This window comes from Sus scrofa, chromosome 14 (assembly GCF_000003025.6).
Source record: "Sus scrofa isolate TJ Tabasco breed Duroc chromosome 14, Sscrofa11.1, whole genome shotgun sequence".
Lineage (NCBI taxonomy): Eukaryota > Metazoa > Chordata > Mammalia > Artiodactyla > Suidae > Sus > Sus scrofa.
The window spans coordinates 100302056-100329872 of record NC_010456.5 but is presented as its reverse complement, the minus strand read 5'-3'; the positions used below and the strand labels follow the sequence as shown (position 1 = coordinate 100329872).

General features: G+C 39.0%; 1 protein-coding gene across 7 annotated transcripts in view; it reads left to right on the top strand.

The window, feature by feature from the left end:
- The window catches only part of RNLS (renalase, FAD dependent amine oxidase), a 292362-nt gene extending 275081 nt beyond the window's left edge, over window positions 1–17281 (top strand). For 2 of the 7 annotated variants that reach the window (XM_005671259.3, XM_005671260.3), the window contains exons 7-8: window positions 10121–10272; window positions 12126–17281. In XM_005671259.3, the coding sequence (XP_005671316.1) occupies window positions 10121–10272; window position 12126 (153 nt within the window). In that variant the 3' untranslated portion in view covers window positions 12127–17281. Of the gene's footprint in view, window positions 1–8163; window positions 8266–10120; window positions 10273–12125 lie in introns of those variants that run through there. The other 5 variants (XR_002338668.1, XR_002338667.1, XR_002338669.1 and 2 more) reach the window with 5 other exon arrangements.

Here is a 27817-nt window from a genome sequence, read left to right as displayed (position 1 = left end):
TTTCCTCTGTAACATCTATAGCTTTCAAGAATGTATTTACTATCTCCAAGGGGGAAAAAAATATTTAAAGAGTTATGTAGACTACATGTATGTGTAGGTTCACTTCAGTTTAGCTATAAACTGTGGAAATATGGCCTATGTCACTATGGTCTCCATATTTTGAAATGAAGGCAAACATCTGTATATCCCATTATACACATGCACAGACATTCACATGTATACATTCATCTAGTTCGTTTTTATACCCTTTACAAGGTATTCTTTACAGTGGCATTTTATGAGATGAGTGTGAATTATCTGGATAAAGAAACCATCTTTACTACCTATTTGAAATTCAGACCTTTTCAGATATTCCTAGTGCCTTTGCCTGGACTCTACAGAAGGTGAGCTAGAGGCAAAGAATTCAGCTTTCCAGGGAGTTCCCGTCGTGGCTCAGTTGTTAACGAATCCGACTAGGAACCATGAGTTTGCGGGTTTGATCCCCGGCCTCGCTCAGTGGGTTAAAAATCTGGCGTTGCCGTGAGCTGTGGTGTAGGTCACAGACACGGCTCAGATCCCGCATTGCTGTGGCTCTGGCATAGGCCGGCAGCTATAGCTCTGATTCGACCCCTAGCTTGGGAACCTCCATATGCGGGAGTGGCCCAAGAAATGGCAAAAAAAAAAAAAAAAAAAAAAATTTCAGTTTTCCGGAAGTGATAACATAAATGTCAATGCAAGGATCATGGGAACCAGATAGCTGTCTCCTGGACAATGAAGTTGCTCAAGAACTGGGTTAGAATGGTGAGGTGTGATGACATAGAAAGTGGTTAGTAACATGGTCATTCAGAAGGAAAAAGAAAAATTCAGGGACCAAGAAACCAAGGGAAATTATTTTGAATTAATTTTTTGTTGGCCCACATGCCTGCATCCTTTGAGCAAACATTTATTCAACACAAATCATGTATAATGGAGTAATAGATGCTAGAAATACAAAAATGAATAAAACACAGCCTCCATAGCTTTCTATTCCTAAGGACTCAAAAGACTTTTAAACATCAAATATCTCTTACCAAATTGCAAGTTGGTGAATTAAGTGTAGAAAAATCAACAATATTTTATTGCCTTTTCATCAAACCCCAGAAGGACTTTAAAAAAATAAGAAAAAAGGATGCAAACATTAGATTTTTAATTTGGCTAATAGAAAACATTTTGTACTGTTAAAAAAAAGTCTATATTCAACTTTCATTTCTCAGCTCTCCCTTTCCTGTATGATAGAAATTTACTGTGGGTCAACAGCAATTTTTCACTATTTGACATAACACTGAAGTCTCATCTTCGTCAGAGTGCCTGGACTAGTTCCCCACGTATAAATGTGTAAACAAACATTTCCATGGACATCAACATAAGTTATGGTCTCTCCTTCATTTATTTACATTTCTCCCTGTTTTGATAAATAGGCATATGATCGATGCTTATAATCAGTGCCTTGGGAATATGGTAAGAATAGGGAGCTATAAAAAGAGAATCAATATAAACTACATTTACCCTTGTGGTACTTGTAATATGAAGGTAGGTATTTATTCCACATTTGATTAAGTCTTTTCCCCCAATCTCCATTTTTCGCCATACCATTTATGGTTACTACCAGAAAATTTAGCTTCAGGTAAACAAAGAATGTGTTACCCCAGATTCTAGGTTTATCTAGATTAATATTTGTATAACAGGGAAGTTGTGTGCAACTTTCTGGGGAAAAGATTTTATGCCATTTTTTAAAATTACTCATCCACTCACCAAGTCCAAACTAGGGTTGTTTAGTGTTACTTGAGATTACTGATGGTTTTTCAAAGCCAACTTTTGCTGCCCCCCAACCTCCTCTTTATGGGAAACATTCCTTAGACTGACAGAGGCTCTGCTCTGACCCACATCAAGCACCTCACCCCAGAGCAGTGGTTCCAAGCATTTTTATTTCATGGACCAGTAAAATCCCTTTAAATGTTTTGGGAACCAATATTTTATTTCTATCTTCCTGGTCTGCAATTAAGAATTTAAAAACAAAACCTAGCTACAAGAATTTAATAAAGAGAAGAACCCCCCCAAATATATAGCAAAGCTATCACCTCATAACAATTTATAAATAGAATACATTTAGCTCTATGAAAAAGCTCATACTTCTCCTTGTTTTTTCTCTTCTTACCATAGATTGACTTTGGGGAACCACTACCTTTGAGCTTTGCATAGGGGCTATAAAAGAATAAGTTAACCAAATATTCAATTTCTGCTGTTTATGTACCATGGCATGGGTTCAGGTTTACACTGGCAGCAGAGTAGAGGAAGTGAGGAAATGTATGAATCAGCTCCATACCATCTCAGCCCTCCTAGCTATTCATATTGCCAGTGTGGTCAGTACCTCACACACACAATGGGCAGAGGAAATGCCAACACAAAGATATTATTACTCAGAGTTTGCCCCAATTAAGTTAGTGTGCAACTAGGAGACAGTAAGATTTCCATGAAATCCAGGGATGGTTTAAGGAAAGAGTCACCCTCAGACACTGTAATTTATTAAAAATCAATTTAAAAGATGTAGTATGTGTATCAAACGCACACGTGGTGATTTAGACACCTCCATCTGCTGTCAAGACTCAGGCATACCCAAGTTTAAATAAAGTGACCCTTAGGAATGTAGAGTAACATAAGAAAGTAATAAAGTTACCTACAGTCTTTTATAACACCAGAGGGGTTTTTTTTAATGTGAATTCTTTCAAATGCAATTGAGAAATCGGAGATCAGTAGTACAACAGGGGAATCGTATTGGTTTCATACATGTTTGTGTCTTCTCACAAGCAAACAGGAATCCTTAGCAAATATGAAACTCTTAAGAAAAAAACTAAAATCTCCAGAGATATCTTCCTTTAGTGCAAATAATGGCTGCTGCCACAGCTTTAAGAACTGCTGGGTTTTCCACCATGTTAGGCTCTTCAGCAGAAGTTCAAGTGCTGATGAAAAAAACCACAAAGACACTTCTCCTTTGGTAAAATGATGGGCTTATGAAGAAGGCTATATCCTGGATATTTTTAATTTTGATCAAATTGGTCTCCTTTAGAAACAAATTCCCCCTAGGACCTACCTCTCAAAAAAGGAAGCATAAGCCCCAGAGTTTAGGCTGCAAAGATGTTGCCAGATTCAGAGGCTGGGAGAATGTTAATCTTGCTAATCACTAACAGCATCATTTTTGTTAGTGCTTTCAAAATTCTTTCAGTTTTGAGCTCTCTGCACCAGCTCTATTTTCCCACAAGCCCTAATACTTGTAATGCATGGCTTTGTAGAACTACAGGTATAACCAAAATATCTGTACTTTATTTGTACACGGCAGTCAGAGCTCCAGTGTGACCCACGGAAGGGCAGTGGTCTGGAAGGAGGTTACTAGTAGGTTATTAGAAGGAATTGGAATTGAGCTTCCAGTGTCATTAAAGGAAATGGCTCCCAATGTGATCCTAATTCTTGGCATTGAAATAGCTCTGCTTTGAACAAAGGCATTGCATCAGACTACCCTGGCTAAATGGGAAAAGAAGACAAGAAAACAGTAAAGAATATTTAATTCCCTTTTTCTAATTATGTGTTTGCTCTGCAGTCTTTTTAATCCAAAATTGATATATAGGATTCCTCTCGAGTGCCAACTCCAATTGACAGTTAGTGGCTGCCTAAAGCATTGAAGTGAGAAGGATGCTGAGGCCACTTCTGGGCTCAGTGGAAAAGAATGCCACAATTGATTAGTGATGTCTGTCAGAAGTTGCTGCACATGTGTCACCCTTATAATCTATGATAGAGTTGAGGAAATTTGCCTACTAAGATGAATGGTCTGGGAAGACAACCAGATTCGGTTCTGGAATCGGTACATTTACCTTTGTAAATGAACAAATCGATTCTGTGATAACCAGTCTATCTCTGTCAGTTTCACCTGAGGCTGCTCATTTGGGTGAAATGAGCAAATGGAGGGTTTAAACAAGCAATGCTGAAGACCTTGGAAATCCTGACACCAAGATGCTGCGTGCCCGAAAAGGTCCTGCCTAATGGATCCTGCCGCTCAGTGTTTTTGCACTTGTTATGCATTTACTAACTACTTGGTTTTCACCATACTTCTCCTCTTACTGTATTAAATATTTGCTGTATTTCATCAATTGAAGATACAGTCAATTCAGTATGTACCAGGAGACATTCAGAATGTGGTCTTGGTGATTTTTAGTGGTCTAACAGTGGAATCACCACTGCATTCCCTTGATATTTAAATTAACAAATGTTTAAGGACCATTTGAGAAAACAGTCTGAGCCTTGGTTGCTGCCAAAAACCTTTCCTTCCCACTAAGGAGAAAGTGCATAATCAGAACATGAAGAATAGGTGTCAGTGACTTGAGGGAAAACCCAAGAGAGAACAATTCAGTGGTGAGCGCTTATAAGAAAGGCTGCATTGCCAGTGCTCAAGGCAGCAGAGAACAGACTGTGTGGAGAAGGCCATGGACACAAACACTCTGAGTGAAAGAGTGCTGCACAGAAGTCAAACTCGGAATGTGAGGCCAACCTATCTATTCCTCTTTTATTTCCTTTTTATGTTTACAAAAGATCTTCCTGTAGATAAGTCTAAAAGAGCTTCTCTAGTAACTATAAAAGCTTTATGTCATGCTGACACATAAAATATTGGTGCCTCTTCCAATTGATAGTGCCTTGGATTCAATGAAATGTGATAAAATTTATATCCATACCAGCCCCAGCAAGAACCTGATTGTCCATAGGTTGTCTAAGTTCTCTCATATTCTCTCAAACACTTCTAGGTTTAGACCTTAATTCTTGCCTATCTCACTTGAACATGACCTAGTGCCATATTTCAGAAAGGTTGGTTTTAGGTAACCAAATCATGGTCTAGACGGCCAGGTAGAACTGGTTACCATAAAATACAGCCACTCTGTAGGCCAAACCAATGAGATTATTCTATGGATATATGTCTGACAACCTAAGGACAAGCTTGAGCTGTCAACATAGGTTTGGAAAAAAGAAGGCACATTGTCATGTGTGTCCCTGAATTCTTTTGCTAATTTACAACTAAAATTTTGTGGAAATACCCATTAGCCTACTTGTCTGCCTTCCTCTTTTATTTATTTATTTATTTATGTATGTATTTATTTATTGTCTTTTGTCCTTTTTAGGGCCGCACCCGCGGCATGTGAAGGTTCACAGGCTAGGGGTCTAATCGGAGCTGTAGCCCCCGGCCTATGCCAAAGTCACAGCAATGCCAGATCCGAGCTGCATCTGCGACCTATACCACAGCTCACGGCAATGCCGGATCCCCAACCCACTGAGCAAGGCCAGGGATCAAACCCGCAACCTCATGGTTCCTAGTTGGATTTGTTTCTGCTGCGCCACAATGGGAACTCCCCTCCCTCTTTCCTTTAAAATAAAAATTTTATCTTTAATTTTATTCTCATGCTAAATGGACTTTTCGTGTGTGAATTTTCGTAATTAATAATCATGATAAAAAGAAACTGTTAGCTTAAATCATATAAAAACTGACAGTATTTTACCATTTCTAACCTACAGAATCAATGACTTTATGTAGCTTAGTTTAATATATGACATATGTATTCACATACAGCAGTTTACAGAGCTATTTATCATTACCAAGAGCCTTCTAAATATAATAGCTTCTCCATTTGAGTTTCTGCCAGCTCTGGGGGAGCCTCTGAATAACACTTTTTGTGTAACTGGTTCTCTATGATGGCCTTCATTTGGTCAACTCTGTGTACAATATTCTCTCTTTTTTAAAAACTCAAACATTTATTGCATACTTAATATGAGCTCAGCATCATTTCAGCCTTGGATACAAAGATTAGTACATCACAGTCCCCACTTTTAGGAGTGTGTAATCTAGGAAGGGAGATAGGCATGGACATAATTACAGTGCAAAATAGCAAGTAACATAATAGATATAAATAACATGCTGAAAAGGCACTTACCCTGCCTGGCAGAGCAAGAAGACCTCTGAGCAGGTGACATTTGTGCTAGTTCTTGAAGGATGAGCGATTTACCTGGCAGAAAAAAGAGAACAATACAACATCACCATGCAGAATGACTGGTCAAAGTCACAGAAGCACATCAAAGAAGGATGTGCTTGAAGAACCTTAGTTTGAATGTAGATAAGACATCTGGCAAAACTGAGAGAAACAGCAAAAGGAGAGGCTTTGGATGGAGGTAAGATTCTGCTTATGAAGGGCCTTGAATGTGGAGCTGAGGAGTTTGCATTTCCTTTTGCAGGTGGAGAGGAGTCACAAAACACACATGGGTTTAAATAGCTTAGGTGTAAAACTGCTTTTTCTGCTTTGAATTTATTCATCCAGTACAGTCATCGCCTAAGTGTATAGAAACATTACGTTAGTGACCCTAGAGCATCGGCTTCTGCAGTGTGAGTTCTTTCTGACCTACCCTGGCACACATGTGAGCCCAAGCATCCTGGATTTCCAAGGGGTTGTTTGAGCCCTGACATCTCTCTTAAACATAGTCATTGAGCTGTGGTTCTTCACTGTGGCTGGAAGCATAGCCAAAGGCTGCATTATTGTGAGAGATTGTGGCTTTGACAATTATGTGCTTCTCCACTGCAAGGCTCTCTGCTTCGCATGGGTGAAGGAGCTTGCCAACACACCCTTCATGTTTTCATATTTTCCTCATTGGGTAATTGCAAAATGAGCGAATCCACCTAAATGCAGCAAGATTGATTTCATACAAACTGCAGACTGGCTAATCAGTGGCCCAGTTTTCCAGCCATGTGATCTGGCATCTGGCATTTACCACTCATCAAATGAAATTACACAGCACCGATAAATTACCAGATCACCCTTGGGCAGAACTTTTTCCCTTAAGCTACCTCCTGCTTAACACTTGTGTAATGTTTAATCATACCAGGGTTTATCTATATAGGGATGTCAGCTGGACTGTATCAAACTTTGCTACAAATGGAGATTTATATATGTGGGTATGTATAAATTATACACAGAAACACGTATATGTGTGTGTATGTGTGTGTGTGTATGAACACATATAAATGAAAGTGAATTGTCCCATTTATGTGTTGTTTTTCAGATTACTGTCAGACACTTTTGTTTTGTTTTACTTAAGTCTTTATGGAATTGTTTCTGAAGGGGTTGGGAGGGTGAGTTCTGGACTTCTGGAATTCTTCTCTGTTTGAATGTTTCTTCACCTCCTAGCTTTTTGTCCTTGGGCAAGTAACGGTCTTTCTGAATCTCAACTTTCTCTCTATAAAATGAGAATAGTAGTAACTACCTCATAGGTGTGGTATGAATTAATCGGGGTGTGCATGTAAAGCATTTGGTATGCAATGAACATTCAATAAATGCCAACAATTAATATTTTGTGCATGTTAGAATGGGTTCTTGAATTTGGAGTCAATCATCATGAGCATTAATGATTGCAGGAAAACATAGCTGGCACCCTCAGGGACTATTGAGAGCCACAAAGTTATTTGCCCTCTACTAAGTGACCCCAGACTGCCAGGCTTTTCCCTAGCCCTGTCTGGTTTTTGAGTGTTTCTACAGCATCCCTTGATTTCAGGCTATTAGTTGTCACATTCTAAAATCACTAATAAAGAGGGACCTAGCAGTTTTCTTCCTCCCTTAGTGTTTCACTGACAAATCAAATCATCCAACTTGTTAAAATTCCATCTAAGGGAGGAGATTAAAAGCTTTGATTGAACACCCAAGTCTGTGCTTCAGTGTTTGCACTGCATGCTATCTGTTTCAGTCACTCAAAAATCTTTTCTGCCTATTTCGAGATTATCAGCTATGGAAAGACAAATAGTGCAAGATCTCACTTACATGTGGAATCAAAAATAGTCAAATGCATAGAGTAAAATGGTGATTGCCAGGGGCTGGTGGGAGGGGAAATAAGGGGATGTTGGTCAAAGGACGCAAAGTTTCTGTTATGTATAATAAGTCAATTCTAGGATCTAATGTATAACAACATCACTATATTTAATAATGTTATATTCTTGAAATTTGCTAAGAAAGCAGATCTTATTGATTACCTTAATTATGGTGATTATTTTGTAATGTATGCATATGTCAAAACATCAAGTTGTACGTCTTAGACATATACAATTTTTATTTGTCTATTATACTTCAGTAAACCTGGAGCAAAAAGAAATTACGATTCAACACCACAAATGAACCTTTCCACAGAAAAGAAAATCATGGACTTGGAGAATAGACTTGTGGTTGCCCGGGGGTGGGGGAGGGAGTGGGAAGGATTGGGAGCTTGAGGTTAACGGATGTAAACTATTGCTTTTGGAATGAATTGACAATGAGATCCTGCTATGTAGCACTGAGAACTATGTCTAGATACTTACAATGCAGCACAACAATGGGAGAAAAAATTATGTGTACATGTATGTGTAACTGGGTCCCCATGCTGTACAGTGGGGAAAAAAAAGTGTGTTGGGGGAAATAACAATAAAAAATCAATTAAAAAAACCCAAAAACAAACAAACAAAACAATTAAACTGTGACTCACATTTCTTACAGATTATCTGCTATGTGTAAGAGAGATGATATTGCTATCCAGTGACCTCCAGAAAAGTGAGAGGATACTCTTAACATTGTACATTTGCATTTAAGTGACTCAGGTCTTTAAAGGTCCATATCTTTAGCAATTCAAGAAGGAAATAATTGTACTGCTTCTTTTCTTAAATCAAAATATGACATATAAATAAACATATCTATGCAAAGTTTTTCTGATTTAAAAAATTATAAAAGCATTTACTAATTCAGCCTATCAAGAGCCAAAATCTCAGCTCCCCGATCCAAGTAGCATTTATTATATTTCTTTACTTTTTTAGTGTGATTTTTTAAAGAAGTAAATCCTCATAGGCCTTATTCTATTACTCTTCATGAAAACATTGTATGAGAGAGACCAGAACTGCCACGTTGTAGTCAATATGAATGGCACCCCTTGGAAGTTGTGCAGGAAAATGGTCCCGAGTGAGATTACCTTTATAATAGGTTTGTGTAATTTGGTTTTTTAGGGAGTTTTTGGTTCTTCAGTAGCCAGTGTCTAAGATAAATTCATTCACCTCCTACTCATTTCCCTTGCTGTGAGTGCTCATTAGCAACATGCATTCTAATTTTGAGAATAATTTTTCCAGGAAATAACTGCTATACTTTTTCCATCATTTCAAATATTATAAGCCTGGTTCAACAAAATAAAATAAATCCCAGACTTCAGCTGATTCTCCCTGCTTTTGGTTCATAAATTTAAAAAAAAAAAAAAGCGAATTATACACTTCACAGACTTTACTTATAAATCTTGTATTTTAAAAATCTGCAACACTCTATTCCTTTTATCTTGCCTCTCAGCCATGTCCCTTCGTTCAGTCAATCCCTCCCCCAACACACACACACACACACACACACACACACACACACACACTCCTAAACAGTGCCCATAGGCTGTGGGTGCTTATATTTGCTGCTCCTTCTCTTTGGAAAGCCCTATATCCTTTTCCTCCACCAGCAAACTTTTATGCATCCATCAAAACTCAAGTGAAATGACCAGTCCTGCCTGCCCCTTTGAAGCTTTCTCTCTCTGGGTGCTGGCTTCCTCTCTTGTGTGTACTTTGTCCTTCATCCTGACTTAGGCCTTAGACACTTATGTGCCAGCAGTCCTGCTTAACTGAAAACTCCTTAAGGATATGACTCTTAAATCTCTTTAGTATCCACCTTGTCTGGCACATAGCAGGTTCTCAATAATTGGTAAATGATTTCATGAATTTCATTTTCCCCAATGAAAAAAATGCACTTTACTTTCAGCTAATTTAGCAGTTTAGGACCTAATAATTTTGAAGTTCAATGCACCTCTGATTATCTTGTCAAATAACTGAAAATTTAAACATTTAAGAATATCAGTGTAAACATTTGGGCGAGGAGAAGAATTTAGGGATCTTGGCTTTGTTTTCCATTGCTGGTTGTCAAACATCTTGATTTCGCCAGGTAGAGAAATGTTCCCCAAGTAGGCATTGACATGACTGCACAACAAGCACAGAATGTTGATTCTGATTCTTTTTTAAATTGTTTAACATTTTCAGGTGACGAATGCTGCAGCCAACTTTCCTGGTCAAATGACCCTCCACCTCAAACCTCTTCTTGTGTGTGGAGGAGATGGATTTACTCAGTCCAACTTTGATGGCTGTGTCACTTCTGCCCTTTGTGTTCTGGAAGCTTTAAAGAATCATATTTAGTATGTGGATTCTTATTCTTAACATGTATTTTAGGGTTTTATTTTCAGTTTTCTGTTATTGATTATTTTGTTTTCTATTTTGTTGAGAAAAATTATTGGAAAATTGTTCTTTATTGTTAGTTTTCATATGGGGTATAAAATCAATTTTATAATTTCAATAGTTACAACTCATGCTAGAACAAAAATTCCTTGTACTTTATGCTTTTCTCCACTTTTCTGAATTGCTGTGACTACTCCTTGTTGGAGGCAAAGCAATGCTTGAGGATAGCAAATGACTCTCCCCCCAGATAATTTCCAATCAAAGTAAGAGTTGATGTTCAAAAACCTTTCTTATCCTTTTGAAAATTTGAACCCCAAATAAAGAGTAATCATTATCAAGACCCCATAAATCTTCATGTATGTCCTTAATTCAGTGTTTTTGCAAATTGCTGAACTACAAGATTCCTCCAAACTGTGGGTAACAGAGTGTAATTTTTGTTTCTCATTTCTCTTCCAAGTTATTAAATGATCCTGAATTGTAGGTCACATATGTCATCATCTCTAAGAATGCAGTTTGGAGGGCAACTTGACTGACAAAGAAATGTCTTTTTACATTTTCAGAAAATAATAAGATTCAACTTGACTTCCAAGTCACACAGTACTTTTTAACCTTAAAAGAATCCAGTCTTAATATAAAAGGTAAAAATTAAATAGAAACAGATATTATATTGATCTTAACTTATGCTATCTCCTATGGATAGCGCTGTTACTTTTATGACCTCTCTAGTATGTGCTGTGGCATTTAGACTGTGTCAAGTTAAATGAATTTAATACAAAAAAGCTTACTGAACCAGAAAATAGATGCACTTAAAATAGTTCAATATTTGCCAACTTAGTGGTTCAGCATATCACCCACATGCTTCAGTGACAACCCCATGACTTACTGGCTGGAAAGAAATTGATTCCCAGCCTTCCAAACAAGCTACCTGTTGCTAATTTGGAAGGTAACATGGTGAGTTCTGTTTTGTCATTTTGGAAGGAAAAACATTGTTGCAGCCTCTCAAACTAAAAAAAGTTCAACAAAAGACTCCTTATAGAATTTAAAATCTCACCCTTACATGCTCATTGTCAAGCATACACATACCCAGGCATGAGCAGAATTTGTTTACATATCTACAGAGTAGGTTTTGTGATTTGATAAAATGTTATTCTCTGTGTCCTATTAGGCAGTCAATTGATGAAAAACTGAAATGCCCACATGTGGTTAATGTCACTTATTTTTAAAAGCATGGAAAGGAAAAGGAAAATTAATGCTGTCTCTAGTATAATGTGATGAAAAACACTGATATTTCTTTCATCATTTTGGCCTATATTTGATTAACATTTGTTTTTATTTTGGTTATACTCTTAAAATATGGTAGAAAAATACGTTCGAATATACTAGCTATTTTGTTTTTAACATATAATTTTGGAGCCATTTGACTGAAAGCATCCTGAAGCTTTTAAAAAAATGTTATATTTGTCTCATGAGTGTATATACTCCAAAGAGAGAAACAAATGGTTTATGAAGGTGGGATGGGTTACTTAGAGAAAGTATTCTAAGCCATTACTGATGACTTTTAATACCTATTCATTCGAAGTGTGTTTCTCTAATAATTGTGCATCTGCTTGGAAAAGACTGTCAATTTGAGACAAGACTCAACCCTGTTCAGTTTGTAAATCATTGTTTCTTTGCTATTTTAATCATTTTGAAAATTCATTTTACATTTAGCTCCACCTCTGATAGGAACAGATCAATTCCCTGGTGCTCAAAAAAGGAAAGAAAATGGATCAAAAGCTGTGTTGTCTATTTTCATTTACCTCTTCCTCTTTAGAAATTGAAATGGATATGAGACTGTCTTATGCTGGAAGCCATCCCAGAGGCCCACGAGACCCAGATGTCCAGGAGGCCCTAAAAGACCCAGGGCGAAGGTATCCAACTCCCCTGGGAAATAGGGGTCAGTACCTTTTGGAACAGTTGCCAAGGTGTATGTATGTCAGCCCCACAGTACCACACAGTACCCCAATATTGCCCAATAAGAACTTTTATTAAATAAAGCCAGCCAAGGAAATCAGTTCTGTTTTGAAAGGAGCATATTTAAGTGAGAAACGGCTTGAGCAGTGGGGTGATTTAATACTTGTTAGCTGATAAATACAGCCTTTGCTGGAATAAAACTTTATGATGCAGTGTTGAAAAGCTTAATTACTAAACTGTCTATGCACGTCTTGCTCAGGCAGCAAGGGTGACAAATTATAGCAGTGGAATAGTATTTTTCACCTTTGGCGTTTCTGAAGGGGAAAAGTATGTCTAAAAACATCGAGAAAGCAGTAATAATCCCAGACCAGATATTACTGAGGGAAAAAAAGACAACACTTCATTGAGTCACCAAGCCTTCTGTGCAAAATGCCATCATCCCCACCCCTCCTCCTACTCACTACCTTGTTAAGTAAAAAGAAGGTCAATTTTACATTTATCTGGTATTTTATACTCATCCAAGTATGTTTGTGTGTGTGTGTGTGTGTGTGTGTGTGTGTGTACGCTTTCCATCCTCTTAACACTCTTGTGAAATACACAGAGCAGAGAATGCTTATTCACATTTGACAAATGAAGAAACTGAGGCACAGAGATTGGCCAACCAAGGTCACGTAATCAAATGAAAAACAAGAACCCAGGCCTGCCATGACCCATTTCTATTTACGTGGCACCATGCTGCTGCCAGATGAACATGATAATTAAGGCTGAACTGAAATGACTTTTGGAGGTACAGTCAGCGCCATGTGGTCCTCTTATTGATGTTTCATTTCAGAGAGCTAACACTAATCCTGATGTGATATATACTGAAGTCTAGTATGGAATAAAGTCTCCGTAAGTACTGGCTAAATAATTTATATTCCTGTTATTTTCATTTGCTGGTTTATTTCCTTCTTTGGGGGGCACTTGCTGTGAGAAATGGCTGCATCCTAATGACACTGAATTTCAACCCAGCAGTAGCTGGTTAACAAACAGGCTCTGTTTGCACTCAGCCTTGCTTCCGTATTCTGCTTTGTCTCTCCATTCCCTTTGTTTAATTCTCCACTCCTCTATCAGTTTCTACCATTTCTTTCTCCCCTCCTTTTTTTTCCTCCCCCTTCTTATTGTGTGTCGAATTCTCTGTTCTCAGAAATCTGGAATATAAATGCAATCACATTATGATTCATAGTATTTATAATTTTTTGTTTTAATATATCTTTTTTTCTAAATTTAAAGTAGTCAATGCTGCTTTTTATTCAAGTTGATTGGGTGATCATTATTTTGATATTTCAGAAGTAATGCAAGAATTCAAACCTGTAGCTTTCAGGGATCTCAGTGCTAATAACCCAAAAAAATATGCAAATCATGGTACCAGGCTCTGTGGTAGACAGGATGGAACATAATTAGCCATCTCTACCTAAAGATGCTAGTTAGAGGAAGACAAGTCCCATAGAGTGGGAGGCAGGGTAAAGGCACACAGTGTAATCACAGACAGTAAATAAGATGCTCTATCTCATGAAGATGGGAATCCTAAGAGAAAGAACCATGTTTCTTTGAGAGAGAAGGTCTCCAAACAGAATCAGAGGTCCATCAGGAAAACGCTGACAACATCCCTCCCCTCCACACCATAGCTGGGCAGACCTGGCTGACTCCAGGAATCCAAATTGGTATCAGAGTGGTTAGGATGAGTGAGTGCTTTCTGTGGAGAAGCTCAGTGCAACACAGCATGTGGTCTCTGGGAAAAGGAAAAAGCCTCTGCAAACTTCAAACTGCAGGATTGAGCGGCTGTAATCCAATCTAAGAATGTCCTTGTGTTTCAGACAGTATCATCTGGCCAGGTAACTCAGGGAAGGTTGAAATGGTACTGTGCCCTGTTTTCTTTGCAATAGACAGTAACTATAGTCCACTTAAGAGTTCATAGCAGAATCCATCAAATGAGCCTCCTAAGGAGAAAGAGTTTCTAAGAGCATTTTAATTTAGAAGGCACGTAAAATCATAGAATCCTGGAATGTCTAGGTTTAGAGAGGCTTGAAGACCATTTAGACCAGTTATTATATATCTTGGATTTTGAACCTACTTGAGAAGCTGTGGAAAGCTATAAGATCTTCTCCTAACAGCAAAACAAAAATAGTGATGCATGCATGTAAAATTTGCATACCATTTTAAAGCCTGCTGACTAGCTGCCTGTTTTTGTAAATAAAGTTTTATTGGAACATAGCCTTGCCCACTTGTTTGGGTATCATCTGTGGCTGTTTTTGCACAACAGTAGTATGAGTGTTTACAACAAATACCATATAGCCTACAAAGCCTAAAATGGTAACTATCTGGTCTTTAAAAAAAAAAATTGCTTGCAGTTACCTGGTAGCCTGTCAGTTATGGATTTGGCATTGTAACTGCTGTGGCTCAAGTTCAATCCCAGCCCATGAATTTCCGCATGCCATCAGCTTGGCCAAAAAAAAAGAAGAAAAAAATTGCCGACTCTTGTTTTAGAGGGTTACAAACCCTCCAAAATCTATTTTAAACATTCAGGGGTCTGTGGACCCAAGATCAATGACCTCTAAATCTCCATCCTATTGCTTTATGTAAATGTAGATTTATCTTAGATCTACACACCCGATCCCTTGTTTTTTGATCTTTTGCCCCATTGTAAATCCTTTAAGGTGGGCATTACTGCTTTGCAGTTAACAACATCTTCTGGAGTTAAATAGATCTGTGTTTTAATTCTGTGTTTTGCTCCTCATTGTGTGGCCTTGCAGTAAAACAACCTCAAAGCCTCCTTCATCGTTGAAAAATGAGTTAATAGTAGGTAGCTACTTCAAAGATTGTTGTGAGGCTTCAGTATACATAAAGCCATAATATAATACTGGACACATAGTAAGTGCTTAATAAATGATAGCAACGATGGTGATGATAATGAAGGAAAGGAAGAAGAGTAGGAAGAAAAGTATAAGCAGATCCTTCTGGTGTCAGTGAGGCCCCTGTGAAGGCCAGTTTCTTCTGCATTTACATAGGACACTTAGGAGAGTTATGTTAAGGAGAGTCTTTCATTGATTAAATCATGGTGGAATTCAGGAGGTTGAAAACTTTAGGTTTCTTCAAAACATCCATAAAACAATAGTAGAGTCTACCTAAGACTAGCAGCGGGACACTTTCTCTTTTCCTGTTGTTGAGTTGTGCTTGGGAAAATGGGAGTTTGCTCTAAAGCGGTCCTTGGAAAGAAACCAGGATAGGTCATTCTGAGACTGATGTAAAATAGAAGCATTCTCTGCAACAAACGGTGTCTTCTCCTTGGCAAGTGTGTCTGCTGAATGCAAAGAATTGCATGCTTGGATTGAATCGTGCTAAAGATTATTTACTTAATCTCTGAAATGCTGTGAAAACTGGGAGTGAGTTATTTCACATTCTTAACATGTTTGGCTAAGTCTGCAGATTCATTTCCTGTCCCTGGCCTTCATTTTAAAAAGCTCAACCCCTGGTAAGTTCTATGATGTCCTAAACCCACCACTTTCTAGATATATAATCTAGAATCCAGTTTCTTATGCCTTTGAGCCTCAGAAGCTTCAGCTATAAAATGGGGAATACTAATTATACCTACCTTAGGGTTGTTCTGAGTGTTATAGAGTTTAATATATAAAGTGTTTAGCATTGTTCTCTGCATATAGAAAATAATAAATGTGAGCGGTTATTATTAATATTATTCTTAGTGAGATATGACTTAGGAAAATCATTCCTCTCATAGCCATCACCCCATCTAAAGGTAGCTTTAAAACTAGCTACGGAGCCAGTTCACTACTTATAAAACTCATAAGGGACTGTGTTCACATGCCACAATAAGTTTGGCCTCATTTATTTTTATCTTTTTATTTTCGTTTTTGTCTCTTGTCTTTTTAGGGCCACACCCATGGCATGTGGAGGTTCCCAAGCTAGGGGTCAAATCAAAGCTGTAGTTGCCATAGCCATAGCAACAACGGATCCCAGCCATGTCTGCGACCTACACCACAGTTCACGGCAAAACATCGGATCCTTAACCCACTGAGGGAGGCCAGGGATCAAACCTGCATCTCATGGACACTAGTCATGTTCATTAACCACTGAGCCACAACGGAAACTCCAAGTTTGACTTCATTTAGAGTCATTTTTCCTTCGAAATTCTTATTGACTCTTGAGTAAGTGAATGAATAAATGCTTTATGGTTTATTCATGTGCTCCTTGGCGTACCTTGTACAGCACCCTGTTTTTCCCCAGCCAATCTAGTCTCCCTACTCTTGTGATACTAATCATATGTATGCTAACTTATTCGATAAGCTACTTGCTACCAAAAGTCCAAGATCCACAAAATCAAGGCCTGGCACATAAGAGGTATTTAGTAAACATCTGTTGATCCTTTCTCTCCACACCCTCTCCAGCACTTATTGTTTGTAAACTTCTTGATGATGGCCCTTCTGGTTAGTGTAAGGTGGTACCTCATAGCAGTTTTGATTTGTATCCCCCTAATAATTAACAATGTTGAACATTTTTTCCTGTGTTTTTTGGCTATCTGTATGTCTTCTTTAGAGAAATGTCTATTTAGGTCTGCCCATTTTTTGGATTGGGTTGTCTGGTTTGTTTGTTTTTTATATTGAGCTGCGTGAGTTGTCTGTATATTTTGGAGATTATATGTATGTATTCCTAAAACTATGGTGATTATTTCTGAGTTTTTTAATTTATAGAATTTGTATGTAATCATTTGGAACTTTTCCCCCTCTGAGTTATATTCTTAATATTTTTCCACATCATGGCACATAGACCTAGTTCATCCACTTTCACTAGTGTACACACTTCCATTTTATGGATATATCACAGTTTATTTGTCCATTTCCCCAGTGATGGGCATTCAGTGCTTTAAATCTTTATTCTTGCAAACATTGCTGTGATAAATGTCCTTGCACATGTCTCTTTTTAAACTTGAGTTATTAAAATGTATTAAAATTGTGAGTTCAAGGGAATATGTTATATATTTCTTATACTCTATGTGTTTTAAATAATTAATAATTTGAAAATTAATGCAAGAAATATCATGAAGAGTACCTTAAAGTCAACCGATAAAATTTTCCCATAATTAAAATGAGTACATCATTATACACCAGATTGGAATGGGGTGAGAGATTGGGTAGCCTGTTTGGTAGAAGATCCTCAAGGAGTCAGCAAAACCGCCATGGAGCCAGAACCCAATACATTTCAAGTCTGCACATGTTCCCTGGAAGCAAAGTGTCACTAAGGGTGAAGACAAGGAGCTGTCAAAAGCAGTCACAGTGAATTTGGGATTACTTGGCAGTCCTCTAGTTTCCTGGAACCAAGCACTAGTGTGATTCTAGGAAGTAGGGAGACTCCCCCCTCAAATGACTGAGATTGAATTTCCCATCTGGCTGCTGGAAATCAGGGCAGGCTGTCATATTTTATTTGATGAAAGAGAAAATAACCACAATGAAACACTACTTCAGAGCTATTATGTAACTATTTTCAAACAACAAACAAGGAGTTCCCACTGTGGCTCAGCAGATTACAAACCCAGCTAGTATCCCTGAGGATTCAGGTTTGATCCCTGGCCTCACTCAGGGGATTAAGGATCCAGCGTCATCATGAGCTGTGGTGTAGGTTGCAGATGTGGCTCGGATCCTGTGTTGCTATGTCTATGGTGTAGGCCTGCAGCTGCAGCTCCAATTCAATCCTTAGCCTGGGAACTTCCATATGCCATAGGTGTGGCCCTAAAAAACAAAAAAAAACTAAACTAAAAAAACCCAAAAAACCCCCAGAAAATTACAAGTGTTTGTGAGGATATGGAGAAATTGAAACCTTTGCATATTGCTGGTAGAAATATAAAATGGTGCAGCTTTGGGAAATGTCATGATGGTTCCTCAGAAATGTAAAAAAGAATTACCATATGATCCAGCATTCCTACTTCTGGATATAAACCCAAAAAAAATTGAAAGCAGAGACTTGACTAGATATTTGTGCACCCATATTCATAGCAGCATTATCACAATAGCCAAAAGGTAGAAGTGACCCAAGTTGCTCCCATCAACAGATGAATGCGTCAACAAAATGTGGTATAAACACACAATGGAATATTGTGTATCCTTTAAAAAGGCTCCTACAACATGGATGAACCTTGAAGGCATCATGCTATGTGAAATAAGCCAGTCATAAAAAATACAAATATTATGATTCCACTTATATAAGGTTCTTAGAGGGTTCAAATTTATTGAAACATAAGATAGAATGGTGGTTGCCAGGGACTGGAGGAAGTGGGGAATGGGAGATAATATTTAATAGGTACAGAATTTTAGGGAAGATGGAGAAGTTTTGGAGATGGATGGTGATGATGGTTGCAGAATGGTGTGAACAGACTTGATGCCACAGAACTGTACACTTTAAAATGGTAGATTTTATGTTACATATATTTTACCACAATTTCTAAAAAGAGAAGAATAAATTGATATTTCCTACATTTTAAAAAAGAGGTAGGAGAACACTTACAAACCTATAAGAGAAGCATGAGGCCCCCCCCTTTCTCCAGTAGAAAAATAGATTCAGTCTATCTATTTCCCCTTTAATATCCTATTTAACAGAAAGTGCAAAAAAAAAAAAAAACAGGAAAAAAAATATATACACATATATGAACATGTTTTTCCTGGTAAATAATCAAAATATATACATACTTATACATGTGTGTATATATATGTGTGTTTTTATATAGATATGTAAATATAAAAATCATGTTCTCCTTCATGAGTGAACAAAAGAATGCAGGTTAAAAACCACAAATAAATGCAACTTTTAACTTATCAAATTGACATCTTTTAAAAAATTACTAACTTCTAAAAGAAGATCAAAACTGACTGTTAGAGGTTAAAATGTCCACATCCTCTCTCATAGTAAGTTGGCAATATGTATCAAATTTTTTAAGGATTTTTTTGACTCGATAATTATAATTTTAAAGGAATCTAGTTTAAAGAAAGATACAGAAAATTTATTTGTAGTATGTTTCAGTTATGATAGTGAAAACCTGGAAACAACCTAAATAAACACTAATAGGAAATGGCTGAATAAATTCCAGTAGATCAGAACAGTGGAATTTAATGCAGTCATTTGAAAATGTGCTTTCAAAGCATACTTGCCTGTCTGGAATAGTTCTGTGATATGCTGTTAAGACAGAAAACCCAAAATATGTAACACTAAGACCAGAATATAGTATAATCTCCATTCTATAAAAACATAAGGTGCATGTAATGTGTATTTATATATATGTGTATGTGTGTGTGTATACACATATATATTTTTTTCATACATATATATATCTATTTTCCTTTAGTTTTCATGTATATATATATATGAAAACTAAAGAAAAATAGATCAACATTTTAAGTTCTCAAGGTAGTGGGATTTTGAGTGATTTTTATACTTTTTCTGTGGTTTTATTTTTGTATTTTTATACTTTTACTATATTTTTATAAGGAACAAATAGGCTGCCATTCGACCTTGTTTTAAGGTGCTTCAGAGAGCAGAACCAAGACCAGTAGCATTAGGAAAGCTAAACTGAAGCTAATGACCAAAAGAAATTTCTAACCAGCAGAACTTTCCAATGGGCAGCAGACCTCTGGGGGCTTCTCTCTGCCATCCCAGGAAGTGATCCAGCAGAGTCTGGGTGATTACTAACTAGAATAGTCCACAGTGGGGAGAGGTCACAGGAACTGTGCTTCCCAACCCTGGCTGAGCCATTGCCACCTGGAGGAAGGCAAGAGAGGTGGGGGTTGAGGTGGGAGAATGCAGATTCCATACACCCCCATCTACCGGAATTGAACCTCCAGGGCTGAAGTCTAGGAATTTGCAATTTATTTAAATTTTCCCAGAGAACTCAGAGGCGTTTAGATAATTTCTGCATTGGAGAATGCATAAATTAGAAGATTTAGGGGTGTACCCAGTGGGGGCACTTGAAGCAAGTCAGAGACTCAGAGTCTGGAGATTGACTATTTCCATATAAAACCAAGGAGAATAGTACGGATACAAAGGGAAGTGTGCTGGTGGGACTAGGATGGAGAATGGAGTCACTTGAAGATAGGCACTGTGCACTGTTTAATAATCTAGGCATTTAACCTCTAGTCTAGGGGCCCCTCAGATTGTAACCCAAATAAAAGAATGTTCTTGTTTTTAGAAAATACATTCTGGGAGTTCCCGTAGTGGCTCAGCAGAAACAAATCTGACTAGTAACCATAAGGTTGTGGGTTCCATCCCTGGCCCCACTCAGTGAGTTAAGGATCCAGTGTTGCCATGAGCTGTGGTGTAGGTCACAGACATGGCTCAGATATGGTGTTGCTGTGGCTGTGGTGTAGGCCAGTAGCTACAGCTCTGATTCAACCCCTAGCCTGGGAACTTCCACATGCTGTGGGTGCCGCCCTAAAAAGCAAAAAAAAAAAAAAAAAAAAGCTGAAGTATTTAGTAGTAAAGGGGCATTTTGTCTACAACTAACTCTCAGATGGTTTAGAAGAAAAAAAATAGATAAGGAGATGAGAAATGCAAATGTGGCTAAACTAGAAATTTAAATAAAAGATAAAGAGACATCTTTGTCCTATTTTTTCATCTTCTCTGTAAGCTTGAAATTTTAGTGAAATAAAATGTTTCTCTCCAAAAGAACACAATTTTTTTTTTTTGTTTTTTTAGAGCCATACTAGCAGCATATAGAGGTTCCCAGGCTAGGGGGTTGAATCGGAGCTGCAACTGCCAGCCTACACCACAGCCACAGCAATGCTGGATCCTTAACCCACTGAGCGAGGCCATGAATTGAAGCTGCATCCTCATGGATACTGGTCAGATTCATTTCTGCTGAGCCATGACAGGAACTCCAATAAGACAATTGAAGACAAATCAAACACAATGGTAATCTCTAGGCCACTTGAATTTAAATCACTAGGTATACTTTTTCATTCATTCATTTATCCAGCCAACATTGATCAAGTGTCTATTCTGTACCAGGGTCTCCATTCAAAACACTTGGGATATATCAAAGATCAAAACACTTCCCTGTTCTCACACTGGTCAAATTAGAATTTCATAATATAAAATGCAAATCTGGTGGCCCTGAGACTGGATACATTAGAATTTCTGGAGAAAGGCCCAGGGATCCATATTATATAAAATTTCCTAGGATGCTGCTTATATATGCTAATGCTTTGCTGTTGTTTGAAATATGGGCTTTGACCTATAAGTGGCTCATAATAGCAATTTAGAGAGCTGAGAATTTTTTAAATTAAAATAGCAAAGAATGGGAAAAGAACAGAAAAAGAAAATAACATGGTGACATATAGGTATTGTTTCATAAAACTTTTGTTTCAGTGCCCTAGGACACTAAGTAAACTGGATTTCATATAGAAATCCACTGCCAGAAAATATGTAAAACATATCACTCCTCTTTCCTGTCTAGCCCCTATACCTAACAGTTCTCCCTTAGTTCAAATCTGGGGCTGCTAAGAGGCTGGGACACATCCGCCACCGTAAGAAGCAACAGGCTGTTCTGGGAATTTGACTAACTGGTCATATTCCTGACGTAACAGCACTTCCTTTTCCTTCTGTGTCGAGCCTAGATTGCATTCTCCCACAGATGGCAATGTCTTCAGCACACATCACATCATTTTCTTTGACAGACCCGACATAGCTCAGCACACTGTCTGTCCTGGCACTCTGTGGCAGAGATGGAGCAGCACACAGAAAGGAACTTCTAGAACCAAATGCTTCCATTTGGTGAGATACTTTTTGAGGGAATGAGAGCACAGGACATGTTGCAACCAGTTTTTCAGGCCACGATGCTAGGTGTTTAATTCAGGCCCCTCATGTATGGTTGAAATCCTAGGCAACTCATACTTTCTGACCCAGATGAGAGATAACGGTTGTCTTAAATCATAATGAAACAGGATGGGGTTAGCAAACCCACATGAAACACGCTGAGGAGTCCTCCTGGGAAACCCAAGAGCCTGCTGAGCTGACCAGTCCTGGGATGCTCCAGCAGTTGACCTGTGAGCTGGCCACACAAGTTTGCTGTCATTAAGAAGAGAAATCCAAAGGCTGGTTCAGCATAAATGGTCCCCTGGCTGCATTGAGGGCGGTGGCAAGTGAGTCATAAGCAGTTCAGGAAAGTAACGACGCACCCCAGAGGCCTAAGAAGTGCTGCTTTCATCTCTGTCTCATAGCAAGAGGAGTATCTCTTAAGGAACTGAAAATGGAATTACTCAAACTAAAAACTGCTGACCTCACCAGGACAATTCCTTTCCTAACCTGAGCCTTGGAAGCCCCCCCCCTCCCCAAATAAATTTGCTCATCAGAAAAGGGCAGAATTAGATACTCTCAGATGTACTCAGGGACATATTCAGAGCATTAGAAGCCAACCCTTCTCCACCTCAAACCAAAGCACTGAAGTGCTTGATTCTGTGCAGTTGTGGTAGAAATGCCCTCTATCAAAGGCAAGCTCCAATACCACAAGCCAAAGATAAATAACAGAGGAAATCATTGAGACCATGACCTCTTGGTGACCCCCGGGAGCTAAATCTTTGCTAGACCTCAGACTATCAAACAGGCCACCAGCCCGCCAGCAGCAGTTTATGTATGAACAGCCTGGAAGCCATCTCTGCCTGCAGAAGACTGGCTCTCTAGAAGCTTGAGAAGAGAAATCCCAAAGGAATTTCTTGTTCTCTTCCCCAAAGCAGGGGTTTGTTGTTTGGGAGAAGAATCCCCTTCTGAAAAATGAGCTCATTCCTGGGACGCTGCCAGGGTCATCCAGAAAAGGTATTTGCCTGGGAGTTGGGATGGTGTCTATTTCCCATCCAGTGGTGAGATAATTAGGATTTGAAAAATGTGTTCTTTGGATAACCAACAACAACAAAAAAATGAACTGGTAGGATCTCACAAGGGCCTTCTCCCTGCTGTAAATTTTAGTAATGGATGCAAATCAGCAAACATTACAGAGTATTTCCTATCTGACAAGCATTGTACAAAGTTCTCTGAGGATGCTGAACAGAACCAGACTCAAGTTGCTCCTAGAAGGAAACACCGAGTAGATGGAAACATGGAGTCCCCTCTTGAGACAGTGTCATAGCCAGGAAAGAGACCTGGCCACCACTTCTGCTTTAGGAACCCTGGAGGCATAGGACAGCAACTGAGGCTGAAGGAAGCCAGTATCTAAAGCAGGGAGTGGCCTCAAATTGCTCTTGGAGTGTCCGGCCTGAAGACAGGCAAAGTCAGCTAAATCCTCAGGGGAAACACACACACACACACACACACACACACACACACACACACACACACAAAGGTATAGAAAGAAGCTGGAAGATAAACCTGACCCTCAGTCTAATAGGAAGGTGATCTTGACCACAGGAAGGATACAGACAGATCTAATTCACATCTCCTGGCTGTAAGAATCACCAAGCAGTACAAAGGTAAATGATAGAGATTATATATGTAGACATAGATGTCATTATTTTGTTTTAGTTTTTTACCCTTCTCCCCTCTTTTGTCTTTTTAGGGCTGTACCCACGGCATATGGACCTTCTCAGGCTAGGGGCTGAATTGGAGCTGTAGCTGCTGGCCTATACCACAGCCATAGCAACTCAGGATCCCAACCTTGTCTGCAGCCTACACCATAGCTCACGGCAACACCAGATCCTTAACCCACTGAGCAAGGCCAGGGATCGAACCCACATCCTCAAGGATACTAGTCAGGTTTGTTAACCACTGAGCCATGACAGTAGCTCCCCTTCTCTCCTCTTGTCAAAGAAATCATCTCTCTCCCAGAACCTAAAATGCCTCTAAGTTTGGAAGGCTTATGGCTCCTCTTCTCAGGCCTTCACCAGAATATAAAGGATTTGGATGAGATAAGTGGATTTCCAAGTTTGCTTTAGTCATGGATGTTGTTATTCAGACAAAATCTTCCATCATCATGTAAATAAATCAGTCACATGCAGGAGGAACAGCCCTTCAGGTGAAAGAGGACTCCTCCTGGCTTCTTCTGAGGGTTCCTCAAAGTACAGTTTAAACCACAACTAAAGGCTTCTGAGAGCCTTGCTGCCCAGTTCTGGAGTTCTGTGACCTTCTAGCAGATGCCCCTCAGAATTCATGACTGTCCTTGACCCATCATGTGGTAGTCATCCAAATAGCTTATCTAAACCTTGTGAACCCCAAGTGTCCAATTTCAGCATGTACACACTCTAGGAGTGAGCCAGCCCAGGCCTTGGTTTGATGATGAGTGAGAATGACCACTCAGAACTGGTTAATATCACTGTCACTTTGGTTTTCTGCCACTGTATCAAACAAGCAATGAAAACATGAATCTCAGGGACAAAAAAAAAAAAAAAAAAAAAAAAACACTAATAAAATTCTTTTGGAGTCCCTGCTGTGGTGCAGTGGGTTAAGAATCTGACTGCAGTGGCTCAGGTCCCAGCACAGTGGATTACAGGATCTGGGGGCCTGGCACAGGAACTCCACCCAATATTCTGTGATGATCTGTATGGGAAAAGAATCCAAAAAAGGAAAAAATAAAGAAAGAATAAATGGATCCAGCATTGCCACAGCTGCAGCTCAGATTCAACACCTAGGCAGCACCTGTCCCCTCCCCCCAAAAAAACCAGTTCTTTCATGCACAGAACCTTAGTTTAGTATATTAATCCTACTCACATTTAGAGAACCTGCTGCAGGAATCCTGTTGTAAATACTCCTTTACTCAGAGAACTGTCATTTCACATCCACTCTTTCTGAATGCTAAACTAGAGGCTTGTGCAGGAAAAATTTTATTCAATCTCATGGTTATAAAATATTTTTAAAGTTGCCAAACAAGTCTGATAGATTTGATGGATTTTGCATTATATTACTTTTTCTCCCAAAAAAGATACGCCTCCCTGTGTTTCATGGATCTTTTATCATGGACTCCAACAATTTCCTGATTCCAGTGAACATTTGTCTCCCTAACACCTATTGCCTTTCTTTCCAAAGACATCTTTTGGATACTGTCCCTTTTCCCATCCTCAGTCTGTGTGGTCCAGGATGGGGCATCACCCCTACACCTGGGTTAATCAACATTTCCACAGTGTTGGCCACAGCAACTGGTTCAGGGCAAAGTAAACACAAAATAAACTCATTCTATAAGATTGAAGCTTGGTACATTGCAAGAGTTTCCCACTATACTTAGATTTGAGGAGCTCTGACACCAGAGTTACTATAGCTGTGCCACTGTGGAGGGCAGCTCTAAAGTTGCCAGGGCCTCCACAGGAAGGTCAAGAGTAAAGTTATCACAGTAGAAGGCAGAGGCAAGAAATGGAGATGAACCGGGACCAGAAGGCATCATTTGAGCTTGAATCCCACCCTGGAATTTTTAGTTATGTGAATCAATAAATTCTTATTTGACTTCATCCAACCTAACTCTGTTTACATCACTCAGAACATGTTCTAATTTATGCAATGACTATGGAGCTCTTCCTAGAAAGGAAGAATTGTTGCTTTTTCTGATTTCTACATGTTTGATCCACCAACATTACTTATTAGCAGTAGAATGGTAACTCCTACTTACTGAAGAATTTTTCCACCTGGGCACTATCTCCAGCTTTGCACAGATCAGCTCATTGATACTCTTATTATCTCCATTTTACATATAGGAACACTGAAGTGACCAATACCACAATAGTTTGAAAGTGGCAGATAAGGAATTTAAACCCTAGTGTGCTGGATCCCACAGCCCACAACCACCTATTATGTGGTAGGTGCTATGTAAGCACTAAGGACAAAAGTGACATATGTTGCCCTTGTCGTTAAGGAACTCTCATTGTATTGAGTGACATACAGCCTGTGGGCTATGGGGTCAACCTCCTCTCCACCCTGTTTCATACTATGGCTATACCTACTCAGAGGCAACTGCTTTGTTTTTCTCAACCAGAGAAAATAACACATCCCTGAAGCAGGGCAAGGCCTTTGAAGATGTATGGCAAGTTTTCTGGTTGTCACAATGACTAGTTGGTGGGGGCATGACTGGCATTTAGTGGTCACAGGCCAGTGATGCTAAATGGTGTAAATGTACAGGCCAGTAGTACCCTCTCTCTAACAGTGAAGTTAGATATTGAGATAGTCCAACCTAGAACTGGTAGCATAGCATATATTAAAAAGATCCAATTAGTGTTGCTTTAATAGAAAAATCAAAGTTCAAAAGTCTATGAAAAGCCTATAATAAAACAAAGTGTCATCCCTAATGCATCCTTTGATCACTGCCAACCATTCATAGACTCTTTTCTGCTTACTAGCAAATCTTACACCAAAGTTTCTCCTTCAGATGATAAGCCCATAGAATTGAGTTTCCTTCTTAAGATATTAAAGACCCAAATTTCCCTGAGAACAGCTAGTCCGGGCAGGTTACCATCTTTCCCAAGTGTGGTGTCTGAGCCCCTTATGAAGACATTGGATGATGTCTGCCCTTCTCCATCTCCACATTCAGATTCTCTGCTCCCCTCTCCCTCCTCCCTTCTTCTCATGCCTCCCTTCCATCATTAGACATCTTTTTTAAATGTACCCAAACTGGAAATGTGGAGGTCTGGCTATATCATTCAAATGTCTATAATTTGTAAATTACATGTCAGGGTAGGTGTATATATGTGTAGAGTTTTCCTTCAGGAACCAACCACTTCATGTGTTGGCAGCAGTGTATCCTCAAACATCTGCCAAACTACCAAAGTCTTCACTCTGTGAGATTTTTAATTCATTAAAAATAGACTTGAGGGAGTTCCTATTGTTGCTCAGTGGTAACAAACCCAACAAGTATCCATGAGGACTCAGATTTTATCCTTGGCCTTGCTCAGTTACGGATCCAGCATTGCCGTGAGCTGCGTGCAGTGTAGGTTGCAGATGTGGCTTGAATCCCAAGTTGCTGTGGCCATGGCATAGGCTGGCAGCTCCAGCTCTGATCTGACCCCTCTCCTGGGAACTTCCATATGCCTTAGGTGTGGCCCTCAAAGCAATAAATAAATAAATAAATAAAAATAAAAAATAGAATTGAGGATGTATCAGTTTGGCATTCTGAAAAGCAGACACTGAGATCCAATTAGATGCAGAAAGGAAAATGCCTATGAAAGATAAAGAGTACAGGGAGCAGAAGTAAATAGGGAAAGCTTTCAGCCAGTGATGCAGGTCTGATACCTGTGAAAGGAGAGAAGGAAGGAGGACTGGGTAGTGCAACATTGAGATTATCCCAGGCTGGCCGTGTGAGAGCACCAGAGCAAAGACTGCCTGTTAGAGACTCATGCAGAAACTGAGCACCAGCTTTCTACCTTCCTCACAGCAGGTTCTCTGAAAGGCACATACAAGTGGTGGCCCTCCAGGCAGCCATACAAGGCATTGTGGGTATTTTTTAAAGTAGAAGCCTTTTGGCAAAAGGCGTGTGTGTGTGGGGGGGTGCATTTTAAAAGAAAGATTTCCTTGAAGGTAGGGGTCTGAACTGTGACACGATAAAACCAT